Source organism: Parasteatoda tepidariorum, chromosome X1 (assembly GCF_043381705.1).
Source record: "Parasteatoda tepidariorum isolate YZ-2023 chromosome X1, CAS_Ptep_4.0, whole genome shotgun sequence".
Classification (NCBI taxonomy): domain Eukaryota; kingdom Metazoa; phylum Arthropoda; class Arachnida; order Araneae; family Theridiidae; genus Parasteatoda; species Parasteatoda tepidariorum.
In genome coordinates this window covers 42,902,063-42,925,309 of record NC_092214.1, presented here as the reverse complement: position 1 = coordinate 42,925,309, position 23,247 = coordinate 42,902,063, and the positions used below count along the sequence as shown (strand labels likewise).

General features: G+C 28.4%; 1 protein-coding gene across 2 annotated transcripts; it reads right to left on the bottom strand.

The window, feature by feature from the left end:
* Window positions 1-1,530: 1,530 nt before the first annotated feature.
* Window positions 1,531-19,433, bottom strand: LOC107445730 (DNA primase large subunit). 2 transcript variants are annotated; one of them, XM_016060204.3, is made up of 6 exons: window positions 19,191-19,433; window positions 17,376-17,626; window positions 12,590-12,798; window positions 8,096-8,263; window positions 5,991-6,302; window positions 1,531-2,950 (listed from the first exon to the last, which is right to left on the bottom strand). In XM_016060204.3, exons 1-6 carry the CDS (start codon window positions 19,397-19,399, stop codon window positions 2,660-2,662), a joined length of 1,440 nt encoding a protein of 479 aa, XP_015915690.1. In that variant the 5' UTR covers window positions 19,400-19,433; the 3' UTR covers window positions 1,531-2,659. The 2 variants fall into 2 exon arrangements, with proteins under 2 accessions (XP_015915690.1, XP_015915691.1); XM_016060205.3 differs by having other exon boundaries at window positions 12,605-12,798.
* Between the last annotated feature and the right edge of the window lie 3,814 nt (window positions 19,434-23,247).

Sequence of the window (23,247 nt, the reverse complement as noted above, 5' to 3'; positions counted from 1 at the left end):
TACAGTACAGAACCCGTTATCCGGAAATCAGAAAACCGGAAAACCAAAAAACCGGAACGAAATTCGATAAATTTTCCCGCCATTTAAAAAAAAAATTTTTTTTTTTCCTCATAAGATTTTAGGATTTTCCTTTCTTTTTTGAAAGATGTTTACCTTACCATCATTTTGGAAATAATCATTAGTGTGTTACTTCATCGTTTTTTTCTTCTTTTTAAGATTATATCCAAAAAAATTTTTTTTCAGTTTGGTTTAATATTAAAAAAACGGCTTTTTGTAGCGATGCAGAAAACCGGAAAAAATCAGTTATCCGGAATAGCGATGGTCCCGATCATTCCGGATAATCGGTTCCCTACTGTACTAGTTTACGAGATAAAGGTGTATCAATTGCTATTTTAATTATGTCTAGGGCTTAAGAATTTAAAACTTGTTTTGTGTTTAAGTATTTCAAAAGGTGATTTACCGAATTTTCCATATAACGAACTTATTATCGGGATTTAGAGACTTCGTTAAATAGAGGTCCGACTGTATCCGATATATATATATATATAATATCCAAAAATTTGACCGAAGAAGTGCAACTTTTAAACTATGTGAATATAAATTCTGATGATTAATTTTAAACTTAACGACTATGAATCCTGATATGTGGATTTTAAATCTTGTGAATATGAAACTCTATATTGGAGTTCAAAAGTACGAAAATACAATAAATCATGATGTCATTTTCAGATTGCGTAAATAAGAATTACCTACTATGCATTATTTTTATCAGTTAAATACGAAAATCGATCTTTGGTAATAAAATCACGATTTTTGAAAATGCATAAATACATATCACGATATTGGATTTTTAAATCTCGTAAATAAGAATAGCAATGTACGATATTTAAATCGCGTGAATAAGAATTGCGACTTTTAAATCAGGTAAATACGAAAATCGATGTTTGATATTAAAATCGCGTGAATAAGATCCAGATATTAGCAGATTCTGGCCTTGAGATTTCTAAAAGGCTTGTTTGTATTGTTTTCGTTTAGCCGTAATAAAAATTTACAAAATTAATTGAATTGGCAAATAAATATGTTCACCGCTAATCCATCGCTATTTTTCATTTTATTTATTATTATTATTTCGTTTGTTTTTCGTCAATAAACAAGAAACAGCGGCTCCTGAATTACGAAAGTACAAGCTATCTGGCGGGCGGGGGCAATAATACAGACAATTTTATTTTCTGTGCTTAAAAGTGTAGAAAATAACTAAAATAAGTAATAATGGCGAAGGGTTTGCAGCTACGTTGTTTGAATTTTTTGTTTATCTTTGAAAATCGGAAATAATGATTTTATTTTAAAGACGGAATTTTCAGAAAATGCGGAATATTTATGAAATAAAATAAAAAACCGAAATTTTTAGAGAGAGTTTTTGATAAAAAAAAAGCAGAAATTCGATAGACAAAAGCGGAAATCCTCTAAAAAGCAGAAAAATCTCATCCTTGAAGATACATACCTTCTATTTACTTAATTTTTTTTGCGATGTTTTTTTTTATTTTTAATTATTTCATTTATTTATTTTCTTGCCGGTCGCTGCTAAGAATTGGCAATTGTTTTGCAGCAGATAGCGATACGGATGAATATTTCGTCGACTTCGTAATAAATTTTTTCAATAAAGTCTTTCTCTCAGAAAATTATTTAATCTTAAAAAATTTTTCTTCATAAATTTTTTTGCTATAAAAAATGTTTTCGTCGGAAGCGCCGCATGTAGGAAAAAAACACCTTTTTTTTCAAAAGCGCCGCGGCTCTTTCGCCGAAAAATACGGTATATTGATGAGGCTTACTTTAAAAATGAGTTAATACAAAGATCTGAATTACCATTTGATTTTATTAATCTTCTTATATTACATTAAGCAAGTTAGAATGAATTTCCGCAAACAAAATTATAAATTTAATTCATTTAAAGTACTTTACTAGTTACTTGTAAATCTGAATTAAAAGTTATTTTTTGTAAATTACCTAACAATAACACAATATTGCTACATTTCCTTATAGAATTTTTTAAACTTGTAAAGGATCTATCTATCAGAACAGCCTTAGTCACTTTTTTTAAATGAATAAGAAACAAATAAAAAAGTCTAAATAAAAGAAGCATTTTAAATACAATACAATGATTTTTTTTAAAAATTATTTAAGATGATTTTTTTTGCTATTAAATATTTTAAACTCCAATATGTTAATCTAATCAAAATTATTAAAGTTAAATTACATAATTAAAAAGTAACAAGGATATTTCAAAGTGTTCAAACATGCAATAAAATGTTGTGTTTTTAATGTTAGGAACTTATTAAAATATTCATGTTGTCAAATTTTTCATATCACTATAAATAAAAAGAAACAGATAAAAGCAGGAGCATAATATAAACAAATCAAACTAATGCATATTTTCCAATTTTTTAGTATAGGTTTTAATGAGCTAATTTTAGCAAATAAAAATATAAAATTCTATAGAATTCAATAAAGCAAATGTGAAAAAATATTGCCTAGATTTTTCTATCAACACTTAATTTTTTTTTTTTTTAACAGAATATGAAAATTCCTTGAAGATGTTTTCTTTATCCAAATACTGTATTTACATATAAACCAGTTTTTTAAAAAGCATATCACTGTATGTTTAGTTCATGAAATTTGAAAGAATGAAATAAAATTCTGATGGTTTAGATATATGTGATGATAAATTATCAAAAGTGGAGTCATTCTTTTTCTTCTGCATCAAAATTTCATTACTCAAATTTTGATTATTATTGATTTTAATTTCAGTATTTTCAAACCTTGAACTTGAATCTTTTCTTTGACTGACCATTGATTGCTTCAAAATATGTAACTTTTTGTTAAGGAAATAGCCACATGCTTCTGTGTATTTTTTGCTATCAGATAAGAGCTTGATATCTTCAATATCATTCACCTAAAAACAGAAATACTTTTAAGAAATTCATAAACAAAATAAAATAAAAAAGAAGGAGAAAGAAATATAAAGATTATAAACAGACTATACATTTTTTTTTTCATTCACTTAGTATTTAATGTGGAATCCTTTACATGTTATAAATGTATCATAATCTTTATGTCTTAATAAATTTTTTAAAAAAATGCTAAAATTTTTAATTTTTATATTTAAGGCAAATAAATATTTTTAACACAAAAAAAAACTGAATACCCAATGTTATCTGACTAATTTTGCAATCATGAGATGTTTCTGCAATTCTAACAAAACTTCATTCTTTTCAAAGGAAAAAAAAAAGATTTATATTCAATAACAATTAAATTGCTTAACCCTACACTTTTTTCTTACTTTTAATTTTCTAATTTTATTAGGACATTCTAACAAAACTTCATTCTTTTCAAAGGAAAAAAAAAAAAGATTTATATTCAATAACAATTCAATTACTTAACCCTACACTTTTTTCTTACTTTTAACTTTCTACTTTTCTAGTTTATATTGAATCATACATTTTAACAATATAAATAAGAACACTTATCATTCAAAATTTCAGAGCTGTCTCTCATTACCCACAGAATGCAAAAATGTGTACAATTTTATCTTTAACAAATAGTTTGTTTTTTCAAGCATTAAACACAGAATTTTTCATTTAAAATGCCTTTTTTTCGATAATTTATCGTTCTTGAGAATTTTTACTTAGTTTGCATGTATAGTATCAGTGTCAAAATTCTTACTGAATAAAGTAAAACATATACTTCCACCAACATATCTCAAATAGTTAAAAGTTTTAATTTTTTGGCAGAAAATTTTATTAGGATACTCAATAAATCAACAAAGCCTTTTTTACAGCGTTTTTGGAAAAATACTGATTACTGACCAGTGATGATGCATCATGTAGTGATGGTGTATTTGGCAAGATACTGACACTACTAGATCGCTGACTTTTGGTAAGTGGTCTCACAGACCACTAAGGATTGATTTCTTGAAGTTGGAATCATGTTTTAGTGATCGCAGATCAGTGGATCATCAATTATTTCTATCGCTTAATTTTAAATGATACGGATAGTAGGCCAGCAGTACAAAAATTCAAATAAAGTGGAGAAGAGAAAAAGTACTGAGGCAAATTTAGCAAGAAAAGTCGCTCCACTGTTACTGATACTTTACAAGAAAGAAATATTACAAACATCAATTTATACAGGGTTCTTATTAACATAGCTAAAAACTAGAAGTGAGATAAATTCAAATTTTTTGAACCTGATTATTTTTTTGAAATACAAATAAATAAAATTATAACTAGGTGGCTACAAACACTCAGAAAAAAAAAATTTATTTCCTTAGATTGATTTTCTCAAATTTTCAGACTTTTGTAAATTATTATATATATACAAGTCATACAACTCTGAATTATTGATTTGTCTATTAGTAACAAATTAAAGTTATCTTAAAGTTTAACAGGTAGCTCAAAGTGAAAATATTTGTTGGTAGTTACATAAATGTTAAAGATGAAATATAACATTGATGACAGATATTTTGCTAGTGCAACATTTTCTAATGAATGTTTTAACATTCATTGGAATTTAGAAAAAATGTTATCTAAAAAAACTTTGAAGATATATATTGAATATACTGAATGTATAGAATTACTTGAAATTTCATTAATTATTTAAAGTTATTAATTTTTATAAACACAATCAAAAGTACAACACCCGGAATTGTCAGGACTTCAGCAAGTCCAGAAAATAGATTATTCCGGATATAAACTATAATTACATCAATTCCATACATTTTTTTATAGATTGAATGAGATTTAAAAAAATAAAGAATATTTATTTTGATAATATATATATATATATATATATATATAAATTTAAAAAAGTGAGCAGGCGATAATTTGAACTTTCTCTTTTATGAATAAAGGAATGTTAAGGAATAAGGAAATTATGTGAAGCTGCACAGATAATTAGATAAAAAGAACATTAAAAAACAAATCTTAAGTTCCAAAAGTAAAGCAACGGGAATTAAAAAATCTTAAACTAGGTATTGAATTAAATAATTTTTTTAATGAAAACATTTATAATCTAAAGAGAAACAAATCTTGTCAAACACTATAAATGTTCACCTCCACTGATATTCATAGTTTGTTTCTTTAACTGCTCTCATCTTTTCAACAACTCTTTTAGTCTGCTTATTAAGGCTGAATAAATGTTTAGCTATTAGAGATGCAACAAAAAGAAATTAAAAAAATAATTTGATAAAGGAAGAGTGAATTATTTATTTTGGTAGTTTAAAAAATGTCCTGAAAATAGACATTTCCAGTAAACGGACACCCAGATATGAGACTTTGCACTGTATATATGCATCTAAAGTTAGAAGAACTTTACTCCAAATAACAATAAAAAAAAACTTGAATAAGACAGTGTCAGTTTTTTCATTATATGACATGCTGCTTTAAGTTAGCTAGAAACTTTTAAAAAATTTATTAAAATTAAAATCTAAATTAAGTCTTTGAATAAAGTTAACTTATGCCTTGTTAGCATTAAAGCTAAATTGTAAATTTTTTTTAGACAGTTTAAAAGTAAGTTAAAAAACTTATTTAAGTCAGCAGGAAATATATTTATAGAGCTTTGAAAAAAAGTACCTCTATGTTTTCATTATTTGATCATTCAAAATGATTTAGATTTAACTTTTGTAGGTAAGTTTTAAAGGTAAAAATTAGGTCATGTGAAAAAATATTGCTATTCGTGAGATGAAATTAAGAACATGCACATCAGTTTTATCTATTTTCAAACTATTAAAAATAAAGGAGCACACAGAATTGATACACTAAATCAAAAATTTAACAGGACAATAAAAAGAATTAATTTTACAAGAAATAAACATTAATTATATACAATTTATATGCTACACAAATTGCACAATTTTGTGACAATTAATTTAGAAACTAAAATGTATTGCCCATAATACCAAGAATAATGAAATCTATAGAGAAATAAAAGAAATTTACTTGCAAATTCTCTGAAAGTAGGCTTTTAGAAATGTTGTCACTATCAAAACAAGCAAATGGACAGCCTCCTTCAAACACAGATCGTGAATTACAACATTGTAATGAATAACAGCTATGTGCTCGATAGTTTTTTCTAGAACCTCTCCTTCCAAACAAATGTTGAATGCTATAAATATAACGATTTCTACTATCACTCCAAGAATGGATGCAAGTACTTGTAAAATTCATAGGAAAAGAATATTCCTTCATAAATAGGTTAAGGACTTCCTCATATGGAACACCAATTTCTTTTAAAAAAAGAATGTACTGAATCTAAAAAGAAAAACGAGGTCATTTTTTAAGCAAATTATGGTAAAAATTTCCCTTATATTAGAAATTGTGCACTTTTTTAAATATGAACTTTAAAATGTAAACAGAAAATAGACATTTTCTGTTAGCTAATTTTTTTTTTTGTATAAAACATATCAGACAAACAAATATGGGCATGATTCAAAGAAATTTTAGTGAGGACTAAATTTAGTATGAATAATCATTCATATCAAGGTTAGTGCAACAGCTCACCTTTGTGCCAAAATGTTTAATCTGGCAATGAAATGAACAACCATATTTGACTATTAACACTTAGTTTTCATTTGGGTGTTTTTTTCTGCTGATTAGAAAAATAATTCGCTGCAATACAGAAAATATGGTCCCAATAAATTTAGTTTATGCAGCAGTACTTGAATGTTTGAACACCTTAATTTTAATTTCACTCTCTGTGTGTTTCTCTACATCCCAAAAACTTTTTAAGAGAATCAAGTTTTTTTCATGCAATTATAAAATTGGTTTATATAAAGATAATTCCATTAAATAATTATTTAATATTCTTTATTATTTTACGCAATAATAGTAAAAAAACTGAATAGAAAGACAAACTTAAACAATATTTTAAAGTACTCAATTTTGAATGAAAAAATTTGAACGAATTCAATTTAATAGTTTTTAAATCAAATTTTAAAAAATCCGTATTTTTAAATATTTTCTGAGAACTATTTGATCAAATACATTCAAATTTTGTATTTTGAAATTATATACTTCAAAATGATGTAACAATTAGCGAGGAATACAAAACCCACTTGAAACAGTAAACGTTTCTAACAAACAATTCAGAACTGAAATTAATTTTCTCTTTCAAATCTGTTTTGTATTCCACTTTCACGCCTGGCAAGTCTTGATAATGGTTGCCCATTTTTGAGTGCTTGTAACATGTCCACTTTTTCTAACAGTATAATTTTTTGAGGCAAATAAAGTTTTTACATTATCAAGTTCTTTATATCCCTGACACACAGAAGTTTTTGTTTTTCTTAAAGTTTGTGCACGGTCATAACTATATGCTCTGAAATAAAGCTAAACCATTGCATAAAAGAAAGGTATTTTTCACCATATATTGAACATTGCGTCAAAATGTTAGATATGAAATTCCAAGTGTTTAACTTCACATTTCTACTTTTTTTTACACTGGAAAATGTTAAGAATTATTTTTCTAAATGGTAAGTTTTATTTTCTCGCCAATAATCAATATAATTTTAGGATTTTCCTGAAAAAACATTTTCACAATGTTTTACAAGCAGTTGTAATTTTAGGTAATAATGATGAAATGAAATCTTTCTTTCAATAAATTAAAAAGTTAATCTTATTTTTCAAGCATTTATATACTCACTGAATAATAATTGTAAAAGAATGAAGAAAAAGTCACAAACTCTTCATCTTTGTCAAATATTTGATTGAGGAATTGGAACTTAATTAAACTGATGAGTTCGATTGAAAGTTATGAATTGAAAAAAGATGTTTACCACTTGTCATTCCAAACAAGTTGAAAATCACAAAAACATGGTTGTTTTCATTATATCATAATCATTCATCATATCATAATTATTTGTTACATCACAAAAAATTAAAAGAAAATATTTAAAAATAATAATAATGTTTAAATTTATTAAAAATAATGTTTTGAATTTATTTGAATAATGTTTTGAATTTATTAAAAAAATTGACTTCAATTTGCAGTTACTTATTTAATCAGAAATATCTTGAAAAAAATTAAACAAAAAACAACATATATTTACTCTTGCATGGTGTTGTAGTCTGTGAGTTTTGCGAAGCAAGAAATGAATGTTCTTCATGCATTGGGGGAATTTCGAACTCTCAGCGTTTAAATTTTCCTCTCTTATAATTCTGGCATTACCAATACCAGAAGTAGAAATGGAGAAACTGATATTAGACTTAAACCAGGCCTGCAAACAAACAATAATATAAAAAAACGAAAACAATGGGAAGAAATATTGATGGATTTGAAATAATGAATTAAAAGTATGAAATTATTTCCACAAGAGTCCATTTAATTAATCAAATTTATTAGAAAGCTTTTGGTTTTATTTATTTATTTAAAAAAAAAACTTCAAAAAAATGTGCAATGTATTAAAGCAGTGATAAATTTTTGGTTTCTGTGTAATATCATGTGCATTTACTTTATTTAGTTACAAATTAAAGGCTTTTAATTTAACAATTGAGATTTTTCTCGTTTTACAGCTAAATATTCGTTTTTGTCAATCATCAGCAATTTATTGGCATTTTACAATCTAATTTTTTTTTTTTGAAACTTGATATTAATGAACTTGTTTTTAAAAAAATTTTTTTTTTATAATAGATTTTTTTATAGGAAGAATAGATTTTTTTAAAAAGAAAATAGTCTCGTTTAATTCAAGTTACTCATGAAATAAGGCATTTTATGCTACATATCAAGAATAACAAGTTTTTTCTGCAATAAAAAAATAATGGGATAAGCCACCAAAGAAGAAACTCTTTTTAAAAAAAGAAGTCTAAAATATTTAAGCCATTTATTTAAACAAGGAAAAATAGCAATCTAGTTTATTAATTGTATTAAAAATGCACTTTTAACAGGATGTTTTTAAGAATTTTAAAAACATTCAAAAGATGTAGATTTTTTAACTATGAACTAATACAGATAATTACATGAAAATAAAAGGTTTCAATAAAATCAAACTAAATTAACAATAGCCCATATTATTAAAATTTAAATTACATTCAATTTTTTTATTTCTTTATTTGGTCATAAATAAGACAAATAATAGATATTGTCTAAGATGAAGGAAAATAAATTTCAATGGGTTTAAGGTATTATAATTAATTTAATTATAAAATAAATGGTAATGTAAAAGAAATTTAAATAAATATTTAAAAAAACATATCTATTTTATTATCATTCATGGGTGCAGGTTGAAAAAAAGAGCAATTATGAAAATTTTTTGACTGAAATTCCCAACATACACAATACCCCCTCGCCATGCATGACATATGCAAAATATCTAAGAAAGCTTCACCATAGTATATGAAATTTAAATACTGAACAAAAAATATTTTGTTTATTTCTTCCTTTAATAAAATAACAGGAGCATAAGAAAATACACCAATATAAATAATGAATGCAACTTTTACTTACAAAATTATATCATTAATTGCAAATTTCATGATTATCACCAGAAATATCTACACTTCGGAAGAAAACATACGGCAAATGACATTTACTTTTAAATGACTAAACTTCTTACCTAGCATTATTAGTCTCACATTCATATAATAAGGTCAAAGATACAGCTGGGATTTTGTTAGCAAAAAAAATTCTTTTAGCAGAGAGGATATACTGAACAAAAATATACTCAACAGGAAACAAATATTGAGGTACTTAAAAATCAATTTTTGAGGACAGAAAAAACTATTTTGCTTCTGTTTTCCATTAAATCTTCTGTTCTTAAAACACTTTTGTTTCCATCTTACTTCCGACGAGGACATTTTTGAAAGACAAAAATCTGTCCTGTGGATGGAAGACTTGCACCCATGTTATCATTTGATCTAAACCATATTAAGGACCATTCACACAGCATCCGATTGCCCTAAACATATAAGCAAATATTTAGAAACCACGAAGAAAAAAAAAAGAGAACTGTCTCACGCATGCGAATTTGTTATGTCATATTGCACATGTAAATCAGATGTAATTGGAATGTTTTTTTAGTTGCATTCAGTTAATTCTGCAAACGATAAATTAAACACTTCTAGCTTATGTTTATATAGTCATTTGGGTACAAAGCTGTTTATACATGCATATACACACAGTGAAAAGTCTTGCATTCAGACAAAACTTCGGCAAGGATAATGGGTTTTCAAGATAAGCAAAAATCAAAGCATGCTTTATTTAATAATGAAGATAAATAACAGATAATTAACATAAATTTTGAAACAATAATATGCTATTGTTTAAAAATTGACATGTTAGATAAAAAATGTTCAGTATAATAAAATAAATATCACTAATAGAAAAAAAAAAAGTAAGCAGACAATAAGTTAGCTTTCTCTTTCATTAACACTTTTAGGACTGATTTCTAATTTTTTATGGAGTAAATTTTTCTTTTGGCAGCACACTGTTTCTCTAAAATTGACAATTGTTTTTCTACCAAATGACAAATAAGTTTTTAAAAAATCTTGACTAACTTCTTGCAGTAAGACTCTGGGACATTGATGTCCCATTAGATTTTATAAGTGGCACATATGCGGTCCCACCAGTATCCAATGGTAACAGATGATAATAAAATTGTAAACTTTCAAAATCATGCAAATTAGGATTCAAAACAACGTAAAGGAATATTAAAAAAATGTGTACATTATGACACTCACTTTTCCTTTGCTCTATTTCAGTTATTTTCCTCACAAAATGATGCATACATCTCGAAAAATCCTTATTAACAGTTCTATAAGTGCTACCAACCATCGAAATAGAAGTAGGGAAGTTAACATTATCAATTAAACCAAAAATTTACTTGGGGAATATATATTCCGTGAGGTTTAAAAGGGTAAATAAAAAAGTTTTTCTCCTTTGATGGAAGGAATTAGCAGAAATAACCTTCAAATAAAAATAATATTAAAACATTTATATTGGAAAAGTAAATCAATCTTTTTTGATAAAAAAAATAATAAACAAGGTACAGAATTATGTAATTTAATAAAAACGTTTATAATTTAAACTAAAACAAAGCCGATTTTTTTCTTTTTTCTTCCTAAGGTTCAGGTTTATTAATATCTACAGTTTATTCTCACAGAATCTTTTTTTTTCTTTAACTGCTTTTGTCTTTTCAACAACTTTTTAAGCATGCTCAATAAGGCACTTTATATATGTTTAACTATCTTTCATGCAGTGCCAGAGAATAAAAAATAGTTATTTTATACATATAACACTTAATCTTAGATTAAATGTTTAGAATTTTTTGTAATAGTTATTACAAGTTTTTCCCTTCATGCCTCAACAAAGAGAACCAATACTTCATTTTTCATTTTTTTTATAGTCTGATTATGGTATAACTAGGGATCTTACCACATCTTCCCTAAAAAATCCCTATTATTAAAGCAAAGGACTCAAGATTTTGAAAAGATTCCCATTTTTGCTTCTCTTCTAAAGTACAGTACAGCACCCGTTATGCGGAAATCAGAAAACCGGAAAACCAAAAAACCGGAACGAAATTCAATAAATTTTCCCACCATTTTTTAAAAAAAACATTTTTTTCCTCATAAGATTTTAGGATTTTTCTTTCTTTTTTGAAAGATGTTTACCTTACCATCATTTTGGAAATAATCATTAGTGTATAACTCCATCGTTTTTTCTTCTTTTTAAGATTATTTCTAAAAAAAAATTTTTTTTAGTAGGGTTTAACAATAAAAAAAAACGGCTTTTTGTAGCGATTCAGAAAACCGGAAAAATCAGTTATCCGGAATAGCGATCGTCCCGGATAATCGGTTCCCTACTGTACTATGATTTAATCTCATTGTCATCTACATTGTTTTCCTTATGTAAATATGCATACATTCATACATTTTCATATGCATACATGTTTATACATATATCAAAAAAAGATCAAAAAATTTTCTAATATTTCATGAGAAAAGGAAGAAAAAAAATTATTAGCATTTTCTATGACTTAAATGAAACTAAGGTTCAAGAGCTTCCTGTATATTACTATGGTACCTGGCCAATTTTTAGAGGTCTTAATAAGGATTAGTAATCCCCGAGTACTCATTATTTGAAAGAGTGATTTTTATTGTTGTTTTTCTTAAGATTACATAGGAACTGACTCTATTGGATCATGGCCTCCCTAACAACCTAAAGTAGTCTGCCCCATGCCCAAGCTAAGCTCTTGAAGTGTCTTTTGATCTTGTCTATACATCTCTTCCCCTTTTTCCCTACTTTTTGTTGTTCTCTGTATCATAACTATCTTTTTTTACTAAATGACACATAGAAAAAAAAACAATAGTGTAACTTATCATTAATCACAAATTGCTATTTTTATTGACAAATCTGTTGTAATATACTTGTACAGTATTGCTTCAGTTAAATTGGGCCTTTGGATAAGCTATGAGGCTTTTTTTTTATCCCTTAGCTGACACAATGTAAGAAAAGCTTTTATATCTGGTTTTAAAATAAACTTGCAGTTAGTACCAGGAAACTTTAGATCAAGTTTTGCCTGTATACAATATAATACTGATTTTATTACCTTAATTTCATTTACCATGTAAGAGAAACGAGGATCATTGATCTGGTGAATACATGGAGATGATTTTGTTTGAAATATTCCTTGCGATACAAATTCTTCAAAAAATGAGATAAGTAAATGTTTGAGTTCAGTAAGAGGCACAGACACAAATCCTGAAGTTAAAGGATGTAGACGTCTCTTGACAAATTTCAAAACATATATGAAGGGTACTGCATAAGAAGTAATTTATGTTAGCAAAATTTATAAAAAAAAATCAAATAAAAACAAACTAAAACAGTGAGCATTAAACGTAGCACAATATGTGTAAAAAAATTTAAACCCAGTTTAGCTATAGGCCTAAGTACAGAATTACAGTGATTGTTCAGAGAAAAGACTTTGATAATTAATCAAACTGAAATAATTTGCTGGTATTTAATTAAACTAAGCAAATAAATATAACTTTAAATTAAATTATTATAGTTTTTTAAATGACGAATAGTTTTAATATGCAAGCAAAAATTGAAAAAGAAAAAGAGTTAAATTTTAAATTATTTATGTATAAATACCAACTAAAGACACAAAAATTATGGGGAGTATATAAAAAAATTTTTTCACCATATTAATTGATGTGGAACAATATACTGCCTCTAAAGAAAAATTATAATCGAAAACATAAGTTGCATTGCATTGAGAATATGGCTAAGAACAAAAATTTTCTGAAGTGAAAATATCCAACTAATATTATGCAACATTAATTAAAATTGGAACATTAAATTAAATACAAGTGATTGTGCACATGCTTATAAAATGTTTACTGAATTCAATTTCAAAAAGCATTCATGAGTGATTTATTATCTTGTGTATAACTTAAAAAATATTTATTGAATTCAATTTCAGCAAACATTTATAGGTGATTTTAAAATCATATGGAATACAAATCACACAACAAAAAATTTTTCAATTTAAAATATGTAATTACAAACAGCATTTAATAAAAAAAATTTAAATAACAAATATAGATGATGAAATACATTAGATAATTAAACACATTTACATGAAACTTAAACAAATTTAAAATAAAGTATGTTTTCAGGGGTTGGGTTTTTACCAGTAAAAACCATGAAAAACACCTGGTAAATACTATTAACCCATGTTTATTTATTTACAGATAGACTGGTTTATTATTTATAACTGATTGGAATTTATATTATTTCCATATTAGCAAATATTAATAATTATAATATAATATACACATACACTACCATATACTAAATCCTACAATAATGGAAGAGACACTGTGTTTTCAACATTTTTTAAAATTTCTCAAGAAATACTTAAAGGATTAATTTATAACTTTAGAGATGTTTAGTTTATGCAATTTTTCATATTCAACAATAAAATTTAAAGCTTACAGAGGTTTGGGAGACTAACAATAAATTACAAAAGAAAAGAAGTATGTTTGAACACCCTATGTCAGAAAATCAAACAATAAGCTTGTAACTTGTATCGATTACTTTAGTTGTTAATTGAAATAACTGCATAAAATTTCGTAAACCTAGGGTAAATATCTATAGAAATATGGACATTTTTATAAAAAACTAATTTTTTTAGCCTTACGTTTTTTTGCTATAACTTTATAAATATTCAATGGAATCAAACAATATTTTTGGAGCAATTTAAAATTAATTAGAAAATTATTTATTTAAAATTTGTAAAACAATTTGTCAAAAACTGCACAAGAAAAAAGTATTTAAGGTAATTCTGCGCATGCGTAAAAAAAATTTAAAATCTTTTTTTCTTAATTTTTTAGTGAATCGTATTTGGCAACTAATGAAAAAAGTTTGATTTGAATATCTTAAAAATTTTATAAGCTTCAAGCAATTTTCTAAACAGTTTTTGTATTTTTTAACAGAAAGCTCAAAATGATCAGGGGTTTTCCACAAATTTTATTTTGTTTCATAAAACAAAATTTACTAACAAATGATAATATCTTACAATAATTGTTTGGAAACCAAAATGTGATGGTATAAGGAAAGAAAACATACTTTTTGGATATGATCTCCTACAATGCCGGTCTCATTTTTAATAAATCTTGTTTAACAGTACAAAATGAAATTACAGGAAAACCCCTGATTGTTTTGAGTTTTCTTTCAAAAAGTGGAAAAACTACTTAGAAATTTGCTTGAAACTTTTTAAGATATTTAAATCAAACTTTTTTCATTAATTGCCAAATTCTGTTCAAAAGAAATATCTTAAATATTTGTATCTTAAGCAGTTCTTAACAATTTTACATTGGATATTGTAACAACCCTCACAGACATAATCAGCGATTGTCAGCATTTTTAAATTTGGATAAAATTTCTAAGCATTCTGTTTCAGAAAGAGTGTCAAGTTCATCGTGAATTATTCTCAAATGCATATTTAAAGATTGATGCGTTATTCGTGAGCGCAAATTAATTTCATCATAGTCTCACCATGCTGGCAGTTGAGGAAAGAATAATGGAGCTGAAAGAAAGCAACTTCATACAGTTAGCATAAAATGTCCACATTCCAAAACTCTCTGATATTCTAAACAAGTCTTTTGATTAAATTGTTTCCAACTTCTTTTTTGCTTGCAACTCCTGCTTGCTTGGCTAATAAGCAGTTGTGCCTCCTTCATTTTTTCCATCTGATACGCCAGTTTTGCCGCTGAAATTTATTTTTCAAATCCTGATATTTCTATCTGGGCTACTGTTTCATCTATAATAGGAGCTTAAATATTCTTTGAACCTCTAAATTCATGACTTTTTTCTTTCTCATAAAAAGAAAGCAGGGTTGGCTGGGATACATCCAGGATTATTTTAGTTTTCGACTAAAATAATCCTGGTAAAATAATAAGTAGTATTTAGACTAAAATAATATTTCCAGGACTATTTTAGTCGAAAAACAAATCAAATTCATTTAATGGAGCAGGAATCATAAATGCATTCTCCATTTCTTTTTCAAAATCTTTAATAAGAGGTTTCACGAAAGTCTCTAAAAGATTTTAATAAGTTCAGAAGAATCCTGAGACATGAATTGCTTCATGAAATTCAACTTAGTGTAGTGCAGTCTAAAGCAAATGAAAGTAGTACATTACTTTTTCTGAAATTGTTTCCTTTTTGAAGGTTTTTAGAGAAATCTAGCACATCATCAACAAGTTTGCTTACTTGTGATGAGACCGAGCTGAATGCTATGGCAGGACTTTGCAACCATAAGTTTAACTTATCCACTTTCCCTAAAAAATCTGATAAAAACAATAACACTTGAGGATTTAAGAGCTGCTCTTGGAAACCTTTTACTTCAGGCTCTTTGTTTTTGACAAACAAGTAAATCCAAGGCCTCCACTAATTGATGAGAGAGTGTTATAACTCTTCCACAAGCTTTGCCATGTGAAAGCCATCCATTTACTGAAAGTTTTTATGTTATACACTTCTCCCTGTATATCCTTAAAAACCTGCAATTTTTCCAGACTGTAGTGAAACATTTTCCACAGGCTCACTCATACAGAATCAAATAATTTTAAGTTATCATACTTTTTAAATAGGTGAACAAAAACAAGAGCTAGCCCATGGTTCCGACAATTTACATTTACAGAATGAGGAGCATGCAATTTCATCCTTCCTTGCACACCTGTTGTTTCCCCGCTCATTACATTGGCACCACCCAAAGCAATAAATAAGCAATTTGATGCCTTTTGCAACCAAGAACTTTTCAATGGCATTTGTAATAGATTCTGCAATAGTAGAACCCGAATTAATAATTCCAAGAAATTTCTCCTCAATGTTCAACACATACTCCTGGTGCTTTGTATCTTGCAATCAAATCCAGCTGTCCTCACTGGGCCTCACCTGCATCAAAGCATAAACTTCAGCAAAAGTTATTTCTGTAATAATTGTCTCTTCTAAATATAAAGAGATAGCTTGCATCAAGTTGTTTACAGAAACTTTCGATAAATAGATGGCATTTTGCTTCTTTATGTTTATCACTATTTTCGTGCATACGGATGCAACTAGTAGGGTGAGTCGAAAAATCTACGCCCATGTTGCACCAAAGCCCATACTGATAAAAAAGAGCATATTTTTCACAGTTACCCTTCAGCAGAAACACTGAAATACATCTAAGGAAAGGATTTTTCAAGAGAAGGAATATTTTTCGGACACATATTTTTTACTTTGTAACCGTAGTTTGTTTCTTTTTTAAAGCTTATTTCTCCACCATTGATGTCAGATAAATCTTCATCATCTATTTGGGAAGCATCTAAAAATCGGCACAACACTAGAAACAGGAGAATTTGCTTTAGTTTTACAAGTTTCGAATGAAACAGATTCCTCCTCAAAAACTAAACCCACTGGCTTACTTGAAGTATTTTCCTCATGAGTACTGCTGTTTTTGCAAGCTATAGATTTCACACAGAAAACTGCTGAAATGGACTCAACAATTTCGTTAGAAGTACTAAGATTAGCCTATTCAGTGTTTAAAACTAAAATTTTAGATTAGCAAAACTCAGAGAAAATTTTGTTGGAATAAAAATGTTCGATTTGCAGAAACCTGTGAATCAATGTACTTGAGATTCACATAAAACATAAAAATGTAACTAAAATAATAAAAGCATTACGATTATAAAGAATCAGAACTTTTCAGTATTTCCCAAGGTATACATAGAAGTTGGACAGCATATAGTTCATAACAAAAAGCTTTATAGCCCTAAACAAAACAATAGTAAATGCAAACATTTTGACAAATACGAACAGAATTAATAATGAAACTTTTAGCATAATAAAAATACCTTTTAAAAAATTGTCCTTGTTTTGAATTGCTATTTCAAAGTCTTTCGCTAAATGAATAAATGTCTTTAACACTTTCCTGTATGACTTGATGATGCCAGTATGCTGAATTACTTCCTCACATTGCCTGCATGTGTTGAACATCACTCTTTTAAGATCATCTTTAGAATAAAATTCCAAGCGATATTTAAATAGTTCTGTTTCACTTTGAATAAAAAATTCCTTCATTTCAAAATCAGCAGAACAAAGGAATCTAAAAAAAAATAATCATTCAATACAAGATTCCGTTCTCAATATGAACATCTGTTTACAAAAATATAGATATTAAGACAGCATCTTGTAACAGCAAATTATTAAAAAACCCATAATCTATCTAAATTTAGATGTAAATTGATTACTCAATGTAATTAAATACATATTTTTTGTCTGTTTGTCTACCCGACGACTCACGCAATAGAAATTGATTTACAGAACAGCTTTTATATCACATATATTTATCAGAATGAATAAGATATGTCCAACCAGCCAAATTTCGTTTTAAAAAATTTTTAAAATGGACCTTAGACTATCTAAAGAAGCAATAAAATTTTACAGAAAAGAAAAAGTAACAGAAAAAATCTTTCCTCAACAGTATACTCTGTATAAGATCATCTTCCTAAGGAGAGTCATATTCTGATTCAAACCAATTCCAATCATGACACTTTTTTCTTTCTGAGTAATAGTTACATTCTGTGATAAATTAAATTTTTTTGACTTTATATTATTTTTTTCTTCAGTATGTCTTTAAATTACTAACATAGCTTACTATGTATTATAAATTACTTGGTTCTGCAAATAACTACATTCACTTATCTCGTAACTATATACTCATAACTAAATCTTGATATTATCTTCAAGTAAAAATAAATGGAAATTACCTATTTACATTAAACATTTTCATTTATTTAGTTTAATTTTTGTAAATTATTCATATTACTTTCAAAGATAATCTAAATATATCCCATATTTCACTATTGTAAATCCATGTCAAAGTTGGCACTAAACTGATATTTCAAATTTTTTGTGACCAGCTTAAAAAAAAATAAAATGGTTGAGCACCCCTGTTTTTATTACTATTTTCAACTCTCTCAGCTACCAACAACGCTTAACAATTAAAATTTTATTTCTTCTTAAAATAAATATATATTTTACTTTTATGAAGAGTAAATATTTTTTAAATTACAGTAGCTATTTCCTCCAAAGAAACCTAGAAGGTAAGACCTTTTCAATGTCGTAATCAGAAAACTATTACGCATTTTCCATAACTCGTGTGAGGTAATAAGCATTTTAAATTATTTCACTTCATAAAGCAGGGGGATATTTCCTAATCATGATCTGTCCTGCCAACTACAATCACCAAGGTCAATCAATTTATTTTATTTTCAATGCAGATGTTTGCCCAGGGGTGGCTACGAGTTATACCTTTCGAGTTGGTCCCTTTCTGTGATTTTTTTTTTTTGGTTTCTTGCGGGCCGCGGTTCGGAAATTGCCAAGACTTGGCGATAATTCTACCAGAGATAGCGATACGGAAATCTCCCCTAAAAATAAGTCATTAATCCCAGTAAAAAAAAAAGGATTAATAAGAAACATCTAAAATAAGTAGAGAAAGACGGTATACTAGTGTCAACAAAACCGAAACTTATAAAAAGTAAACTGGTACTGACTCAACAATTTTAAACTCAATGAACAATAAAATATATATTTAATAAATCTATATATTAACATGTAAATAATAACTTGTCACTGATATCGATCTTTCATAATTATTCTAAAAGTACCTTAAAACAAAGTGAGATATTCTGTCCTTCATTGATCCCTCAATAAGACAGTCAAAAGCATTCAAAACATTTTCTTGTTCAATGCCCTGCTTTATTTCAACTGCTGATTTACCTCTAATAAAATACAAAAAAAGCAATCTTGTCTTAATAAAAGCACATAATTTAACTAAATTTATGTGGCCTTTTGGAGGTTTTATGTAAACCGCCATATTACCACATGTGAGTGTTTGGATGCCATTCCAATTTAAATATTATGCTTTTTAGTTAGTTCCGAGCGCTTCCAGCTACTTATTTCTGACAATCTTGAGAGGTGGATAAATTTTAAGAAACCGTTCTCATGGCGCAAAATTCACGCATCTATAATTGCAGATGAGAAGTGAGTTTTTCGCCAGAAAGAATATTTAACAGCGATATATAAGGTGAGAGGAAATGCGTTGAACTGTGTACAGTGATCCACACCAATTTTGCAATTCCTATCACTGTCGAGAGAAAAAGAGAACCTGATTAATACATTTTTCGAGGAAAAATATATTTCACCTATCAGGCTCTCGATTCGAGTAGCGTGAACTGCCTGCATGAAACAAAACTGGCCCTAAAAGGAACAATTTAAAGGACCGTTCTCACAAGCTGCGAAACTTTTGCAGATCTTCACAAATTTATCGGAAATATGATATCTTTGCATACATCTTGTACCGAAAGAAAAGAACGAAATCATTATTTGAAAGACAGGAACTGGATTAAAACCCACGTATTTTGCGTGAAATTTCTCTGCCCTAATCACTGAACTATAAGATCACTTTTGTGTTAGCTATAATAGTTGTAGTTCATTTACTTCGCTCTAGAGCTGCGCAATGGGTCTGGGAAACATCCCTGAGGTTGATCCGAAGACATGTCATCACAATTTTGATCCCCGCTTCGGTAGCCCGACGACCTTCATGCGAAGTCGAACACTTTACGGTAGAACAGTTTAACGAGGACCGATACCGCGTACCCCCTTCGGTCCCTGCGCTGACTGATCAAAGTGGTCATCCACCCGCTTACTGACCGCAGCCAGGGAGGTTTGACTTCAGTGTTCTACTGGGAACAGAGTTTTTACAATCAGTCCACTGTGGGATGCTTCATTAATAGAAACACAGTATTATAAACTAAGGCATAGAGTTCATCTCACTTTTCCACTATCTACATACCACCCCCATTCTCACACGTAAGAGATTCTGGTTTTAAGATTCTCGTTTTAATGCTCCATTTTAAGATTTTGGGATAGACTGATGTGTATCAGTTAAATTACAAATGCGTATTTCTTATAGTTTTAAAAATAGTAGATGTTGGCTTAGAGCTTACATAGAATTGAAAACAACTAACACAGACCAAAAACAAAGTTAAAAAATGCTTACTAAGTAAAATATGGGTAAACAAATTAAAATTTTTAATGTCATTTAAGGGATTACTCTGGACGAGCGGTATCACCCGCCAAACGCTGGGCAAAGCGTGAAGGTAGCGGGTTCGAAACCCACCGTAACCCTGTATGTATTCTTCGTGAATCCACCTTCTCTGAATTGTTTTATGTTCCGCAGAGGACTGATCGTTAAGACACGGATCCCAGCAGATCACCGAAGTCAAGCATCACTACCTATAGTCAGTGTGCGGGTGGGTGACCACTTGGATCAGTCTGCGTAGGGACCAAGGTCTTTGTTAAACTGTTCTTTGTTAAACTGTTCTACCGTAAAGTGCTTGACTTCACGTGCAGGCCGTTGGACTACCGAAGCGGTGGTGCCATCCCCTCTGCAGGATCAAAATTGTGATGGGATGTCTTAGGATCATCCTCAGGGATGGTTCCCAGACCATCGCCAATAGCCTATTGTGCAGCTCTAGTGCGACGTAAATGAACTACAACTACAACTGAATTGTTTTATCTGTCCTTCTACTTTACAAAGGTTTATAAGCCTAAATTGAGCACACAAGCCTGCAAATGTATGCAATTTCAATAAAGCAATTATATTATTTAAAATTACACTTACACTGTAAAAACTACCAACTTTTTGAAAAAATTACCAAATTTTATCTTTTTTACTATCAAACACCAAGGCAATAAGACCATATTTTATCGTAAATATTACCAAAAATTGAGTAACACAGTTTTTTTTTGTTTCCATAAAGCCAGAAAACATGGTAAATTTTATCGTATTCAGAAAGATTTGTAAAAGGTAGTAATAAAATTTGCATGAATTCAAGCACAAACATAATTCATAGAACGAAGCCCACTATTTTCCGTTAGTGAATTTTAGTTGTTTTTAAGGACTTTTGTTTTTCTCGAAGTGAAGATAATTTTCATTTTATCCTTTAAGTTCCTCAAAAGTTAAGCATAATTTCACACCCGGGTTCAGTGTAAAAATAAGCTTAACTTTTGGAAACCAGGGTATTTTTGACATGTTTGCTTATGTTGTAAACAAATAAATTGAATTTTATTAATTTTAAGGTAAAAATAATCATGCAACGACAAGAGTATCAACTGTTCATAACACTTGGTGATGTGGAAAAAAAGAATTTTCTTTTTAAAGTTTCTTAATTTATATTCATGGAAAAATGCATTCGTTTTTATCATTTGCTAAATCTCAAAACTCATGCTTATTATGTTTTTATTAAAGTAAAAAGTAAGAAGACAAATTCAGTCAAGACAACAATGTCAAAAACGATAAATTTCATAAAAATATTTATTTTTTAGATCTTGCTCCAATTATATCAAGTCATTGTTTGCTTATAAATCGATTTTTGTAAAAATATGTATTTCTAACTCCAGAAAACATTCGTATTCCTTTATTCTAATAGATTTTATCTTAAATAAAATTAAAAATAATAATGACTCTCAGTAATTAACGGTAAAGCCAAAATTTTTATTTCTAAATGTCTATAACGAGGTATTCAATTTTTACTTAAAAACAGTTTGAATTGTGAAAAATCATAGGTGTTTAAGTCAAATTAAAAATAAACAAATAAATACATAAAATAGTGATGTTTATTTATTTTTTGTTTGCTTTACAGTGTCCTCCTTGCTCATTTGGTCTCGTCATACCTCCAAACGCTTAGAATGGAGGTTAGGAGTTCGTATCTTACCGTAACCAAGGATGCCTCTTTGTTATGTCTTTTTAAAACTTAAATTTTTTCGATTGATTTTTTGATAGAGCTATTGATTTCTCAGCTTGACTCAAATAAGCATCTTATGGATAAGTAATAATAAATCAATAAAAGCTTCTTTTAGCTACATGTACCGCAGTGGATTGATCGTTAAGACACGGATCCCAGCAGATCACCGAAGTCAAGCATCACTACCTATAGTCAGTGTGCGGGTGGGTGACTACTTGTATCAGTCTGTGTAGGGACCGAGGGTGTACGGTATTGGTCCTCGTTAAACTGTGCTACCGTAAAGTGCTCGATTTCGCGTGCAGGTCGTCCGGCTACCGAAGCGGGGGTGCCACCCCCTCTTCAGTGGATCAAAATTGTGATGGCATGTCTTCGGATCATCCTCAGGGATGTTTCCCAGACCGTCGCCAGTAGCCCATTGTGCAGCTCTAGTGCGACGTAAATTAACTGCAACAACAACAACTTTTAGATACATATGCAGTTTCGTAGACTGAGTACAAAGAACAACGTGTAAACTATTGCGAAATTTAAAAACAGGTAGCACAGATTTGAGAAGACATCACAAGAGTATTGAACCACTGACGTTTTTTTAAAATACCACTGTCCGGTATACATTTGTCGGGTACATCCTACACTGATTTTTTAAAGGTTAAGTATTATAATACTTAAACTGACGTTTTTTCTAATGTACTCTAATCAATTATTTACAATGACCATAACCAGCTGGTAAAAGTGAAATTTACGATTCTTCAAAAAAGTGATTGGAAAGGAATTATGGAAAGGTTATTTTGTCGCCAACTCAGAGTTATTTTTTGAAAACAAATATTTAAACAAAATTTATTTTTTTCTATACTCATTTTTTTATATATTTATTTGAATCATCAAATAAAGTTAAATGCACAAGAATCAAATAAGTATT